The sequence below is a fragment of the Bos grunniens genome, chromosome 4 (assembly GCF_055505025.1).
Source record: "Bos grunniens cultivar Pamir isolate PY7600 chromosome 4, Bosgru_T2T1.0, whole genome shotgun sequence".
In the NCBI taxonomy this organism is placed as follows: domain Eukaryota; kingdom Metazoa; phylum Chordata; class Mammalia; order Artiodactyla; family Bovidae; genus Bos; species Bos grunniens.
In genome coordinates this window covers 55,537,401-55,552,254 of record NC_141168.1, presented here as the reverse complement: position 1 = coordinate 55,552,254, position 14,854 = coordinate 55,537,401, and the positions used below count along the sequence as shown (strand labels likewise).

The window sequence follows — 14,854 nt, the reverse complement described above, 5'->3', positions numbered from 1 at the left end:
TTTGTCTGAGATGAGGCCAGTGCATTAGTTTGGTTGAGTGAAGGGGTGGATGGATGAATCAGTGAAAGGATGAATGAAAACTTCATAATGTATTAAGGACATCTGAGCCAGGCAAATTTAAGGGCAAGAAGAGTAAAATGAAGCCAGAGATCATAGACATGCACGAAGTATAATGCCATAAAGCCCTGTGAACATGTGAACCTGAAACCAAATCTGAGCTCTGTGCGCTTTAGCAGCTGAAACAAAGGGGAACACAGTCACATGGATAATGACTCTGGTGCCCATTAGATTAAAAACGCTCTTGTCATCTATGAAAGCCAGATGTTTTCACGACCAAGACTAACCAGGAGAAATAAAGAGGACCCTTGGTTATGAGGTGTGGGATATTTGTAACACATTTAGAGAAAAAAAAAATACAATTAGTCTTTCAGAGTGGAGGTGAAAGACCTTTTGAGTGATTTGAATGCTGGACAGTGAAGTCTCTAGACCCTAAAGCAGAATTGGTCTTTGTTAGGTATCTTCTATTGGTCTCTGTAGGTTACTTCCTACAACCAAGCTTCATTTCATTGCCTCCAGCCTTACATGTCATTCGTCGCTTGACCACATCACCTGTCACTTTTAAGTTGATTTAACCATACTGGCCAACTCACTGTCCCTGGAACATACCAACCTTGGTCCAATCTTATGACCTTATATTTTTTATTTCCTCTGCCTGGAATACTTTTTCCCTTTATTTTTGCATGGTCAACAATTCATCATTCAAAGTTTAGTTAAATCTCCTTCTTCACCTCCTTATGTAACTCTATGTCCTTCACGTATGCTGATCGTTTTCTACCATATTACTCCAGTTTCCTTTTTTTGTAAAGCACCTGAAATTTATCTTAGTGATTCATTAGTTTAATTATTGTCTTTTCTACTCCTTAAGTCTTCTTGCTCACTACTCTATTCCCAGTGCCTAAAATGGTGTTTGACACTGTAGTTGCTCAATAAATATTAATTGAATGAATGTATCAAGTTTTTCATGAATCCTTGATGATAGGCAGTTACCCTATGTGTTTGGTTAAACATAGAGCCAGACCCTTTCAGTCAACCAAATTGTAAATAAGACTGATATCCTCTCATTAAAGAGGAAGACACAGATCAGGATCCCTGGCCATACTCAAGGCCACCTCTCATCTGGTTTGGATACCATTTTGGAGACCATGTTTTTCCGTGAGGCTTCATTACTCTCTTCCCACTTTTAAATTCATAGACAGTAGCCTGAAACTATATGATTTCAGTGGTGGTTTTTGTCCAAGTCTTTTTGTTTTGTAATCAATTTTTTATGTTTAAACTCCAAATGTACATGAAGCTTCAATTTTTACATTCAGTGAGGCTGTAGGAGAGTTTTGTAATGTCTCTGAGCCTTGATTCCACTTTTCAAAAATAGGGTTATGATAATAGTATATGCCATATAAGGTTGAGAATGAGAGGAAGTAATCCTTAAGAAGCACTTAGTGTAATACCTGACACTGAGGATGCATTCAGGAGAACTTATTGATGATAATAGTAATATTAATAATGCCAGTTACAGTATTGGTTTATTAATTATTATTATCCTTATTATTACTTTCTCCCTGCCCCTTCTTCTAACGTACTGTTTTGGGAAGTGACATCACCATTGAACTGATTTTATAGGTTTCCTGAGTATACGTACCAATCTGACTTGAATTAATCAAAATTATATTCCAAACACTTGGTAAACACCTTAGGTCATTTTAGTGCATTAACTCCCAATGCAAACTCTTGTTTTTGTTCAGAGAGACAATTCTCCTAGTGGCATGACTTCTTACCTTTTCTCCACCTTTCCTGACTTGCCCCGGATGCAGAGGAGAAAGCCAAGAAGGAAGCGGAAGAAAAGGCTCGCCTGGCCGCAGAGGAGAAGCAAAAGGAAATGGAAGCCAAAAGCCAAGCTGAAGAAAGTGCATCTGGTAAAGCTGAGAAAAAGACATCTGGGGAAGCTAAGAATCAAGTCAACGGAACACGAACAAATAAAAGCAACAACCCTCATGGGAAAAATTCCAAAACTGAGAAGTCATCAGGAGAAAAGCAGCAGAATGGTGAGTAGAATCGTGCCGGTGAAAGGCTTTTTTCAGGGTGTTAATGATATGATGAATGGACGCTGGCAAAGAACTGCCCCTGCAAGGACAGCTCACAGAGCAGGACAGCCTGGCCATTCCAGCTGCTGCTGATCACATCTCTCTGAGCTGTGGATCCCATCAGGATCCCATCAAAGGCAGCCAGAAGTTTGCTTGGGCCATTGTCTCTGGGGAGATTTATACCTTTGGGCCCTGCCCAGCTGTACTGGAGACTCTGGCAAATGCCTGCTTTCTAAAGGAGAAATTCGTATTAGCAATCCCAGTACAATTTCTGAGTGCTTAGTGTCAGAATGGATGAATGGAAAGGCAGCTTTCTGTATGTACCTTCCCCCGGGAGGGCCGGGACTTATGTCTGTGTAAGATCTGTTCAGTCTAGGGATTGCCAGATGTAGTAAATGTCAAATAAAACTTTAAGAAGAGGTGGTGTCTAACGTGGACTTTAAATGCAGAAATTTGGGGGAACACAGGGACTTCTCAGCCGTAGAGAATAAGCGGAGCTAAGGCACAGGGGCATGGAATTGGTTACCTTGTTTAAGGGAACAGCAGGAAGTTCAGAGTCACTGGAGCTGACAAGTGCCAGCTTGTGGTGAGGCTGTTTGGCAGTCCAACAGACCTGGGTTCAAGTCACAGCTATGCCTCTCACTTTTTCTGGTCTTGGCCAGGTTACTTAACCCTCCACTGTCTCTGTAAAATGTGCATAATAATAGTTGCTCACAGCCTGGGCCACTTGTGACCCTTCAACAATAATAGCGATAACAACAACAACAAAACAACTAGCATTTATTGATTATATACCAGGTGCTGTCTTCGGTTCTGTCCTGGGAATTCTGTGGCAGTTTAGGAGTGTTAGGACTCCATGCTTCTATTGCAGGGGGCCAGGTTTGGCCCCTGGTCGGGGAACTAAGATCCTACAAGCCGTACTGTGAGTTAGCTGTGCTTGTGTTTAGTCCTGTCCCACTCTTTGTGACCCTATACACTGTAGCCCACAGTGCTCCTCTGTCCATGGGAATTTTTCAGGCAAGAATACTGGAGTGGGTTACCATTTCCTCCTCCAGGAGATTTTCCCGACCCAGGGATTAAACCTGTGTCTCCTGTGTCTCCTGCATTGGCAGGTGGATTCTTTACCACTGAGCCCCCTGGGAAGCCTGCAAGCTGCACAGCTCGGCCAAAAAATAAATTAAAAAGACCATACTTTAAAAAAGATTTTTAGTAAATAAACAAATTCTCTCTTTACATATTCACTGTCTTATCTACCTGGTAGATCCAGGTGATCTCCTCTGCATGATCTAGCTATGACACTACGCCACTCAGGTAAATGAGAAGTATGTTGAAAGTGTTAGTGTAACACTCCCCAAGTATTTTTGCAACTGACATATTAACATGTAGAATCAGAAAACAATATTTTAATCCATAAAATAATGCTAATAGCTCATATCATGCCTCAAGAGCTTTGCATAAATTCCTTCAGGTAAGCCCCAAGAGCACCCCAGGAAGCAAGGGAGGCCATTGTTTGACTTGCCCAGCCTGTTAGCAGCCAGGTTCTGGAGCCTGCTCATAACTAATTGACTCTGTATTCAAGTATCATAGTCTGGCAAATATATTCAATTTAATAAGAATTTATAATAGAACTGATGAAGTTTTAGTGCATGCATGCTCAGTTGTGTTCAATTCTTTGTGACCTCATGGACTACAGCTCGCCAGTCTCCTCTGTCCATGGGATTCTTCAGGCAAGAACACTGGAGTGGGTTGCCATTTCCTTCTCCAGGGCATCTTCCCGACTCAGGGATTGAACCTAGATCTCCTGCATTGCCGGCAGATTCTTTACCATCTGGGCCACCTGGAAAGCCCTAGAGAGCAATGTAGTATACTCCTTTCTTCCTCCCAAGGAATGAACCAACTGAGAGATGCAAGAATCAAAAAGTGGTCAGAATTTTAGCTCCACTGCCAGTGGAGCTGTGAAGTGAAAAACATAGAGTTGGTCTGCTGAGTGTGGGCTTCTCACATATGGCCTACATTAGGCTTAGCCCACCAGACACCAGCAGAGCAGATGGGCTCAGGTCTCGCCCCATCACTCCACCGGAGCAGGCTCTTTCTGCAGTAACAGAAAAGGGGTGTGTCTTGTGGAAAACACATCTCAAAGGGGGTTGAGGGCTGGACAGTGGGTGGCTGGACTGAACCATGCATATTCAACTCTTCCTTTTAGATAAGCATCTCCTTCCCAAAGGAGGAGTACATAAGGGCTGTGAGAAAGGCAAGATGTGTTTCTTCTCTACGTTTTTCCTATTAGAAATGTGGATTTAAAATGCCTTTTCCTTAACTAAAAAAAAAAGTTATTATTATGTCAGTAACACTTATGGAATGCATAACATGTGCCAGACATTATAGGTGGGATTTTATACACATTAAATCATTTAAAAATCCTAACAACTGTGTGAGGTAGACATACTCATTTCCATTTTGTAGATGAGGAAACTAAGACTCAGAGAGGTTAAATCACTTGCTTAAGCCCAAGGAAACATTCAGTAGAGATTTTAGGCCAAATTCCAGGATAATGTGGATCCAAATTCTATCTTCTTTCGCCAGCATGACCCCATTTGAGAGGTTCAGCACTGTTGGGAAGAGCGGGAAATCAGAAGAACATTGAGACTCAACTCTTGTCCACAAAATGTTTATAATCTACTTCTTCCAGGGGTTGGCATACTCTTTCTATAAAGGATCAGATAGTGAATGTTATACGTTGCTGCCATTTGGTCTCTGTTGCAACTGCTTAACAGAGACCTGTTTTAGCACAAAAGCAACCGCAGATAACATGTAAACAAATGAGAATGGCTGTGTTGCAATAAAACTTTATTTATGAACATTTAGATTCTCACATAACATTAAATAACCTTCTCTTTTTTATCAACCATTTAATAATACAAAAACTGTTCTTAGGTCGTGGGCCATATTCAACCAGGCAGTGGGGTCAGGTTTGGTCCCTGGGCCATAGTTATATGGTCAGGAAATGAAACCAATGAATACAAATACGCTGGTCACACAGGAGGTTATACATTCTATGAGACTGGTATAAATTAATACCCAGCGAGGGCAGAGGTGACAATAATTTATCAATATTTTGAAGATAATTAGGGGGAGAACCTGAAAGGCACAAATAGGAGTCCAAATTTTCAACTAGGCTGGATTGACTCACAACTGTGTTTACTTCCCAAAGTAAGCACTGGTCTGCCATTTCCCTTAAAAATTAAGTATTAAATGAGAGGTGGGAAAATAAATCAATTTTGAGCAGTAATAAGAAAGGCTGATGGTGGTTTGGGACCGGGTTGCAGCAGCCTAATTAAAATGATTTGTAATGCACAGAAAGGCGCTTTGTTTCCCCATGTTTATTGAATAACAGCTCATATCAGCCGTTAGTCCATTTTCAACCCATGGGAAATTCCTAATGGATTCCATTCAAGGAACATCATAAGACAAACATATGTCACTTTCCTGGCACCCTTCTTTGGGGCTGCCCAAGATACTTTTAGGATGGAACTGAAGGACGTTGGCTCATTGGGGTTCTAGAAGTTTGAGCCCCTATCAGCAATCTTGGGAACCCCTAAGCTTTGGTCTCCATCAAGGCACTTTCCCTCTCAGCCTCCCCAACCCTGACTGAGGAGAAGGCAGGCCAGCCTGCCATGGGCTGCTGGCCAGCATCCAGCACACCAAACCTCTCCTGCTGACTTCCTGGCTTTGCTGCAACTGTGGGTAAAGCTCCAATGCAGGGCAACCCTGAAAGCTTAAATTATTGTGCTTTAGGGGTATGAAGGCTCATTGAGGAAAGAAAGAGCATTTTTCTGCAGGGAATTGGTTTGACTGCAAGGCTCAAGATCATCCTTGAGTTCATTTCTGGCATCCTTAAAACAGGGAAAAGCCAGTGTTTGGACTGTTCCATGGGTCGCCAAAGGAATCCATCTATTTTGGCCATTGGTGGTGGTGGTAACCACGTACTGCACTCAGACTCTTGCTCGCACTCTGGCCAGAGTTGGCTCCCCTTCCCCCAAGCTTAGAATTTGTCAAATTCCATTAAAACTACTTATTTTGTATTGCAAAACTACTTAAGAATGTATTGCAACCTAATTATCTTGAATTATCCTTAGATAATTATCTTGAATTATCCTTGAATTCATCTTGAATTAGCCTTACATAACCATTTCTTTATAAATCAGTAGACCAAAGGCATTTAGAAATGGCAACAGTAAATGGAAGTCTGAAATCTAGAACTTAAACTTCTTAGGGAAGTTGCAAAATACAGTACTTGAGAACTTGGCTTCTAAAATCAGATCCATATGTGTATGTTATGGTCAATTACTTTACTTGTGCTTCAAGTTCCATAGCTATAAAATTGAGATGTTTATACGAGTCTCACATCCATTCATGTATTTAATATTTAAGCAAAATGGTCAGTTGGTCATTTGTCAGATCAATGGTTTAAACCAAATCTAAAGTAGCCAATAGCAACAGTTTTGCTGCAGAGGGAGATACTTCTGCAAAGTTTGGGAGAGATGGGGCCTGGGAGAGTGTGAAACACTAGAAGGCTGGCAGTCCATTGCAACTCAACACGGTTGGCCCGACCAGTGTGTGAACTTGCAGTGAACTCAAGGCAAAATTCAAATTTGGAAGACATCCTCAATCATTTGGTGACTTATTATTCAGCATATTGATCACTTAGTGAATGAATCTTTGATGAATTTATCTATCAATAATAATACCTTCATAATGGGATTGCTGTACAAATTGAGTGAAATGATGCATGCAAAGCATTTAGCATACTGCCTGGCACAAAGAAAGTAGAAAGGGTAAATGTAGCCCTCCCACCACAGGCCCTATTCCCCCTTCTTCCTGGATGCAATAATTATTAGGATCTTTTTGCTTAAATAATGCCAGTAATTCAGTAGTGACCTATTCTTGGTTTTATGCAGGCTAGAAAGAAAGCTGCCATCAGTATGCTTTGTAAGAAAAATATCTGAAACTTGAGAGTTTGAGAAAAATGTTGCCAAGTCCTTTCAATGCTAGAAAAGCATATTTTCAAACAAATCTGCCCAAGGATTATTTAACTATCTTGGACAGCAAACATTTTCTGTGTAGGCCCAGATAGTAAATATTCCTGGCTTTGTGTGTCTCTGTTGTAACTGTTCAGCTCTACCACTGCAGCTTAAAAGCAACTACAGACTGTATGTAAATGAATGGGTGTGGCTAGGTTCCAATAAAGCATAAAACTTTACATCCATTAATGGTAACGGGCCAGACTGGCTCGTGGACTGGCTCATGATTTGCTGACTCCTTGCTTTAGAAGGACATGACTATGTTTAGCTTCATCGTTTACTATTTGACTCAAGCCTAGGTACTGTGACTTTCTGTGAGAACTTGTAGATTTTTGACTGTTAGGGATGATAACCCCAACAATTAACAATTTTTTTGCTCTGTAGGACATAACCAGGTTTGTCTCTAACCTAGTAATCTTATTTTAATGCATTTCTAAAACATCCAGAAATAGCCATTTCCTTATTATCTTCCTGGTTCCCTCATAAATGAATTAAATAAATTTTTGGCATGCATTCACTCTACATTTGTGTGCATAGTGTTTTTTAACTTTTATATATTACACTTCAACAAACTCATTAATTAAAGTGCCACTTTACAGCTCTGTTTTAGAGCTGTAAAGCCGTCATTGAGTGAAGTGCGAGATAGCACATTCAATACCTTAAATGCATTTGTCCTTATATTATGTCTATAAAGTAGGCATTATTATCCCCATTGTGCAGCTAAGGAAAAGCACATAGAAGTTAAACAGTAGCTATTAATTAATATAACTTAGAGTAACCCAGGTTTTTCCTCACTCCACAGCCTAACAGTAAAGCTTAACTGCCTGCCTTGGAAAATAAACATCATTGACTTAAGTACAATCCTGTTTAACATGAACTTTTAGTCTTGATTTCCAGATCATAATCCAACTTCCAGGACCTAATCCAATTTCCTGATATTTACACTCAGACGTGTAAGCCCTCAAGACGAAATTGATGCAGTGCTTTGTTTTCTTTTTTTATCTTGACAGGTTTAAAGACATTTATAACTTCCCCGGGCTTTATACATACTGTTTGTCATGTTTATTACTTTCAGGTGACTTGAAAGATGGTAAAAATAAGACAGGCAAGAAGGATCAATCCGATGTCGGAAATGATTCAAAGAAAACAGATGGTAAGAGCATAATTCCCATTATATTTTTCCATAAAATGTGCAATTTAATGCAAGCTTGTTAGAATTACACATAAAGTTGAAATTGTAGTTGTTAATATAGTCTTATACCCCCAAAAAAACATTCACTACATTTAAAGAATACTATTATCCCTTTTTCAATAATTTATAAATTATTCTTGTATCTTTTCCCTTCCACCATACTTTCTCTATTACAAATGTATTCTGTACTCTTTCTTTTCCCACTTGCCATTTTTCATTTTAAGCTTTTTGAAAAGTTGATTCTGGGATTGTTGAATGGAATGGAATGGAATATAAGTCTTAATGAATTATTCAATATAAATGGGAAATGTGCCATGTTTTCAGTTTTTTTTTAACCTTTAATGAGTTACTGCTTTTGTGAAAAACAAAAACAGAAATCTGTTCAGTGTTATCAGTATGTCAGGAGAACCACATACTGGAATGTGGGTAGCTGTAGAATAATAGTTTGGTCAGCAAGAATATGTTTTAAAGGCAAGTTTTGAATGAGAATCCCAAACCAGCTAGAATGAACCTACATTGTAATGGGCTTCGTGAGCACGGCTTTTGCTTTGCATAAATAGCATTCTAGTCTTTCTAAAATCTGAAAGTTCAACTTGTATTACCAAATTACCCCTTTGTACCATTTGATTGAAAAAACTATTCTCACCTTTTATACAATCCTCCTGTTTCAGTTATAACATGGACTCATTACTAGTTATACATATACATGATATTAAACTAAAAATGGAAATTTTAGGGAGTAGTTTTTGTTAGAGTCCCAGGAGCTAGTGGTAAAGAATCTACCTGCCAATACAGATTAGAGGTAAGAGACGCGGGTTCAGTCCCTGGGTTGGGAAGATCCCCTGGAGGAGGGCATGGCAACCCACTCCAGTATTCTTGCCTGGAGACTCCCATGGACAGAGGAGCCTGGTGGATTGCAGTCCATGGGGTCGCACAGAGTTAGACATGACTGAAGTGATTTAGCACACACAGCACACAGACTCTTTGAACCGTACCTCCCTGCAGACATTGTATTGGAGGCTAAATAGTTTAGTTATTCAAAGAAGAACAAATGCAGGGTAATCAGGTTGAGGAGTAAGAATTTTAGATACTCCTCCTCATACATCTGTTGAAAAGAATCTCCTTAAGCTTTTATCTCTAAGCCATTGTGATGTGCTGTCTTTACCCATATGCATGAAATCAGTTCTTTCCTTGAAGATCATTCAAATAGTTCACTCCAGGTGTCTTGTCACATAATACCTGGGGAACACACATGTCCAATTTTTTTTTTGCCATATTATTTATGCAAATGGAAGCCATTTGCTTAATACATACCCTCTTTGATTGATTGTGACTAAGATGTGAATTACAGGGAGATGAAATAGAATCCCTAATGATGGCCTCTTAGCCAGATTCTGTTATGGGTAAGGTTTGTTCAAGTATGAGACATCATTACACCAAGTCAAGGTAACACAAGCCAGAATATGTATAGTAGAGGAGAATGGTGTTAGTTATAAACCCAGCACCTGTACACCTCCAGCCTGTATCCAGTGACTGACCCATCTGAATTCCTACAGCCTAAAAAGCCTAGAATAAATCAATTCCCAGATCTTTAATGTGGAATCTTAAATCTTGTTGCATTTTTGTATTGTACTATAAATAACTGTTATGATGTATTCATGTGAGCATTATAGTTTAAATTTTATTACCTTCATTAGGCCCCTTTACCTGTGTCCTTTTTAATTGAATTATCACCAGATGTTTTAAATAATTAAAACTTCTTTTTGGTGGGGAGAAGTAATGAAATAGATATTTTGTTCTATTGTACGAAAAAGTATAAAGCTTGATTATTTAATGAACAGGATTCTTGATCCCTTAGGGCAATGAACAGGAGGCAGTAAATAAAGAAGGGACATTTTCTGATGTCTATACTTTTTCCTTCCATAACTTTAACCTTCACTGATTCTAATAGGGTCTGGTGTATCCCTATACTTGTAAGTTTGAACATGAACAACTGTGTGTTTTAATTTAGTTGATGGTCTAACATGACATCAGTAATTACCATTGCTTTGATATCATCAGGAATTAGACCATTATGCTTTAGTTACTTGTGCTATCTTATCTTAGCCCAATATCTCATCAGGAGTAAAGTTATTTCTTGGTGGCATGAAGTAGAAAAGAATTTGTTCAGCTTCATGTACCCCTTGTCCTTTGGTCATTAAAATTCTCTACCTCAGAAAAAATTTTTATGTAATAAGCACAATATAATGGGATCAAATAAGAAACAGTATAGAAAATTAAGGGCTTCTGTGGTGGCTCAGATGGTAAAGAGTCTGCCTGCAATGCGGGAGACCTGGGTTCAATCCCTGGGTTAGGAAGATCCTCTGAAGGAGGGCATGACAACTCACTGTAGTATTCTTGCCTGGAGAATCCCCATGAACAGAGGAGCCTAGTGTGCTACAGTCCATGTGCTACAGTGCAAAGAGTCAGACACGACTGAGCAACTAAGCACACAGAGAAAAGTAAAACACTTTGCATCTCTACTAGGGTGTTTTCAGTTCTTACTGGAAGATCTAACAGCATAGTGGTTAAGTTCCTGGGTTCTGGAGCCAGGTATTTTGGGTTAAATCTCGCCTCTACCACTTACCAGTTTTCTTAACTTTGGACAGTTAATATTATTTTAAAAATGAAGTGCCAGCTGGATGGAGAAATTTGAGGTGTCTCTTCCTCTCTCTTTGTCCCTGGAATGCACAACCTGCCTACTCTTTCTGAATGAGGAACTTTTCCAAGGAGGCAGCCTTGAGAGAGTAAGGCAGTGTTGCGATCATCTACACTGAATACACGATTGAAACCCAGTTAAAGCTTCTATGTGAGCTTTTGAGATCCTTGCTGGCAGGTGCACAGAGCTACTTGTCTTAAAGTCTGCACGAGACAAGTCTCTTATGAGATCCTCTGGAGAAGGAAATGGCAATCCACTCCAGTATTCTTGCCTGGAGAGTTCTATGGACAGAGGAACCTGGCTTGCTACAGTCCATGGGGTCGAAAAGAGTCAGACATGACTGAGCGACTAGTACAGAGTTATAATAGACTTCAGAATTTATTATAATTTTGAACCATAGGAATAATCACATAAAATTTAATTTAGAGTGATACCTCAAAGTTTAGACACCTCATTTAATATGTTGGAAATGTAGTTTGAGAGAAGCGTTAGTAAATGTAGCATTGCATTGTGCTTAGAGCATGGATTTAGATCAGAAAGAACTAGATTCCTGTACCAACAATAGTGGTAGTCCTATGACCTTGGATGAATTATAATCTTACTGTGCTTCTGTTGTTATCATCTATAAGAATGGTGATAAAGATTCTTCATAGGGGTTGGAAAGCAACTGGAACATTGCTGTCTATATGGTAAATGCTCAATATATGTTAGTTTTCCTAAAAATGATATGTATATCAGTTAGATCTATTGATTTTCAGAAACTATCTAGTGACAAACAGATACACTTTGAACATTTCTTTTTAATGGCTCTTACTACATCCGATGACCAAGGGGAGTCGATTTAACTATTTTTAATGCCCTTACCCTTAGTACAACCCCTGGGAACCAGCTCTAATTTTTGAAAGGGAGTGCCCAAGCACTATTCAGTGCCCAGTGTGATCAAACCCACTCTGTTTAGAAGTTTCAATATTGTATACGTTCAGAAAAAAACCCAGTGGGAACTAGACCACAGTTGGTTATTCCGCAACTCCAGTGAGCGGTGGAAGACAGAGAGGGAAGGAGCATGTGCTGAAAGGGGTAAATTACGTACTGGCATAATGAACACATTGCAATTGTAAATTATCTCTGTCAGGCTGCTGAAGTACTGTTTAATACCCTGCAGCACTAATTTTTCTGACTTCAAAGAATGAAGGCTCTTTGACAAATACCTTGTTTATTCTTAGGGAGAAATGTACTAACATAAAAAGATCTAGGCTTCTGAGCCAAGATTCTCTCAGGGCCTAAAGTTTTACATGATCTTTGGAAGACTTGTAAGGTACTATGTGAATGAATTATTTTCGATGTGTTTTTAGTCATGTTTGAAACAGCATAGCTGTAATTTTTATAGTTGCCCAGAAATATGAAGTTGCCCTTAACTTTACTCCACTGCATTAACAGAGATATAAGAGACAGCCACTGTTTGTGTCTCTCAAATGATTGACTATAATTAGGCCCTGCAGGGTTATTTATTAAGTCCCAGTAGGGCAGTACAGCACCAATTTTTCCTTTATTGAATGTTCTGAGAAGTAGAATGCTTAAAGATGTTGGTTCATTAAATTTTGGTTAGTTGCGAAGGGTTGACATCTGCTTCTCCAAAGAGGATGACCAAGAATTAGATTTACCCTTCCACTTGAAACATTTTTTAATAAAGACAATGTATGTGGAAGAATGGTTTTCAGGAGATGAAGACATTAAGAAATATTGGACATCATGAAATGAAAACAGTCTGTCTAAGAGACAAGAAGCAAATGAAGTGAGCCCTACAATTGCCTCAGCTTACTGCAATTAGTGGGTTTCCAGGCAGACCTGAGGGACTCCTTGAGCTGAGGAGTTGACTGAGGATGCAGGGAGGCTAAAGTGGCTATGATTAACAGGATAAAGTATCAGAGAGAATAGAGCTGTATAGAAATAGAACTCTAGAAATCTAAAGAGCATTCATCAGAGTACTGATGGGCCCATTCAATGAGGAAACTACCTGAGACCAGAAATGAACCATTCAACAGGTCTAGAGGAAACAGTCCTGATCTTTACACTTCACAAAGAGCAGTAAAAGTGCCTATTCTCTCTAGCCAGATTAGAATCCTTCATAATTTAGAGAATTAGTTATAATACTCATAAATGTCTTGCCTTAGCTGGGGAATAATTCAGTTCATTTCAGTCGCTCAGTCGTGTCCGACTCTTTGTGACCCCGTGAACCGCAGCACGCCAAGCCTCCCTGTCTAGCACCAACTCCCGGAGTCCACCCAAACCATGTCCACTGAGTCGGTGATGCCATCCAACCATCTTATCCTCTGTCATCCCCTTCTCCTCCTGCCTTCAATCTTTCCCAGCATCAGGGTCTCAAATGAGTCAGCTCTTCGCATCAAGTGGCCAAAGTATTGGAGTTTCAGTATCAGTCCTTCCAATGAATACCCAGGACTCATCTCCTTTAGGATAGACTGGTTGGATCTCCTTGCAGTCCAAGGGACTCTCAAGAGTCTTCTCCAACACCACAGTTCAAAAGCATCAATTCTTTGGTGCTCAGCTTTTTTCACAGTCCAACTCTCACATCCATACATGATCACTGGAAAAACCATAGCCTTGACTAGATGGACCTTTGCTGGCAAAGTAATGTCTCTGCTTTTTAATATGCTGTCTGGGTTGGTTATCGAAGGCAGTGGCAACCCACTCCAGTACTCTTGCCTTGAAAATCTCATGGACGGAGGAGCCTGGTAGGCTGCAGTCCATGGGGTCGCTAAGAGTCAGGCATGACTAAGCGACTTCACTTTCACTTTTCACTTTCATGCATTGGAGAAGGAAATGGCAACCCACTCCAGTATTCTTGCCTGGATAATCCCAGGGACAGAGGAGCCTAGTGGGCTGCTGTCTATGGGGTCGCACAGAGTCGGACACAACTGAAGCGACTTAGCAGCAGCAGCAGCAGCAGGTTGGTTATAACTTTCCTTCCAAGGAGTAAGCGTCTTTTAATTTCATGACTGCAGTCACCATCTGCAGTGATTTTGGAGCCCAGAAAAATAAAGTCAGCCACTGTTTCCACTGTTTCCCCATCTATTTCCCATGAAGTGATGGGACCAGATGTCATGATCTTAATTTTCTGAATGTTGAGCTTGAAGCCAACTTTTTCACTCTCCTCTTTCATCAAGAGGCTATTTAAGTTCCTCTTCCCTTTCTGCCGTAAAGGTGGTATCATCTGCATATCTGAGGTTATTGATATTTATCCCTGCAATCTTGATTCTAGCTTGTGGTTCCTCCAGCCCAGCATTTCTCAGGGGAATAATTGCTTGTAGGCTAAATGTTGCTTTAGTCTCACGTAACAAATCTTTTTTAAAAAATTTTTATATTTTTTTAAAAATTTATTTATAATTGAAGGGTAATTGCTTTACAATATTGTGTTGGTTTTTCTGCCATACATCTCTTAAAATAGAGATATAAGAGAATCGAAGTGTTTCCAAATAGCTGCATCCCAGAATGAGGGTTTTGTGAGTATGTGTGTATGTGTGGGTGTATGAAAATATATAGTATCAAACAAGCTAAAATTCACAATGTCTAACATCCAATCAAAAATTACTGGACATGCAAAGAAGGAAGAAAATACTATCCATAAAAAGAAGAAAATAACAACCAATTGAAACCAACCCAGAACTGAAACAGATGTTAGAATTAGCAGACGAGAACTTTAAAGTAGTTCTTACAACTGTTGCCCATA

The 14,854-nt window shown here is 39.7% G+C and overlaps 1 protein-coding gene across 15 annotated transcripts in view; it reads left to right on the top strand.

The window, feature by feature from the left end:
* The window catches only part of PDE1C (phosphodiesterase 1C), a 642,269-nt gene that overhangs the window by 572,874 nt on the left and 54,541 nt on the right, over window positions 1–14,854 (top strand). For all 15 annotated transcript variants that reach the window (XM_086396479.1, XM_086396463.1, XM_086396468.1 and 12 more), the window contains 2 exons: window positions 1,869–2,099; window positions 8,295–8,372. In XM_086396479.1, the coding sequence (XP_086252605.1) occupies window positions 1,869–2,099; window positions 8,295–8,372 (309 nt within the window). The remainder of the gene's footprint in view (window positions 1–1,868; window positions 2,100–8,294; window positions 8,373–14,854) is intronic.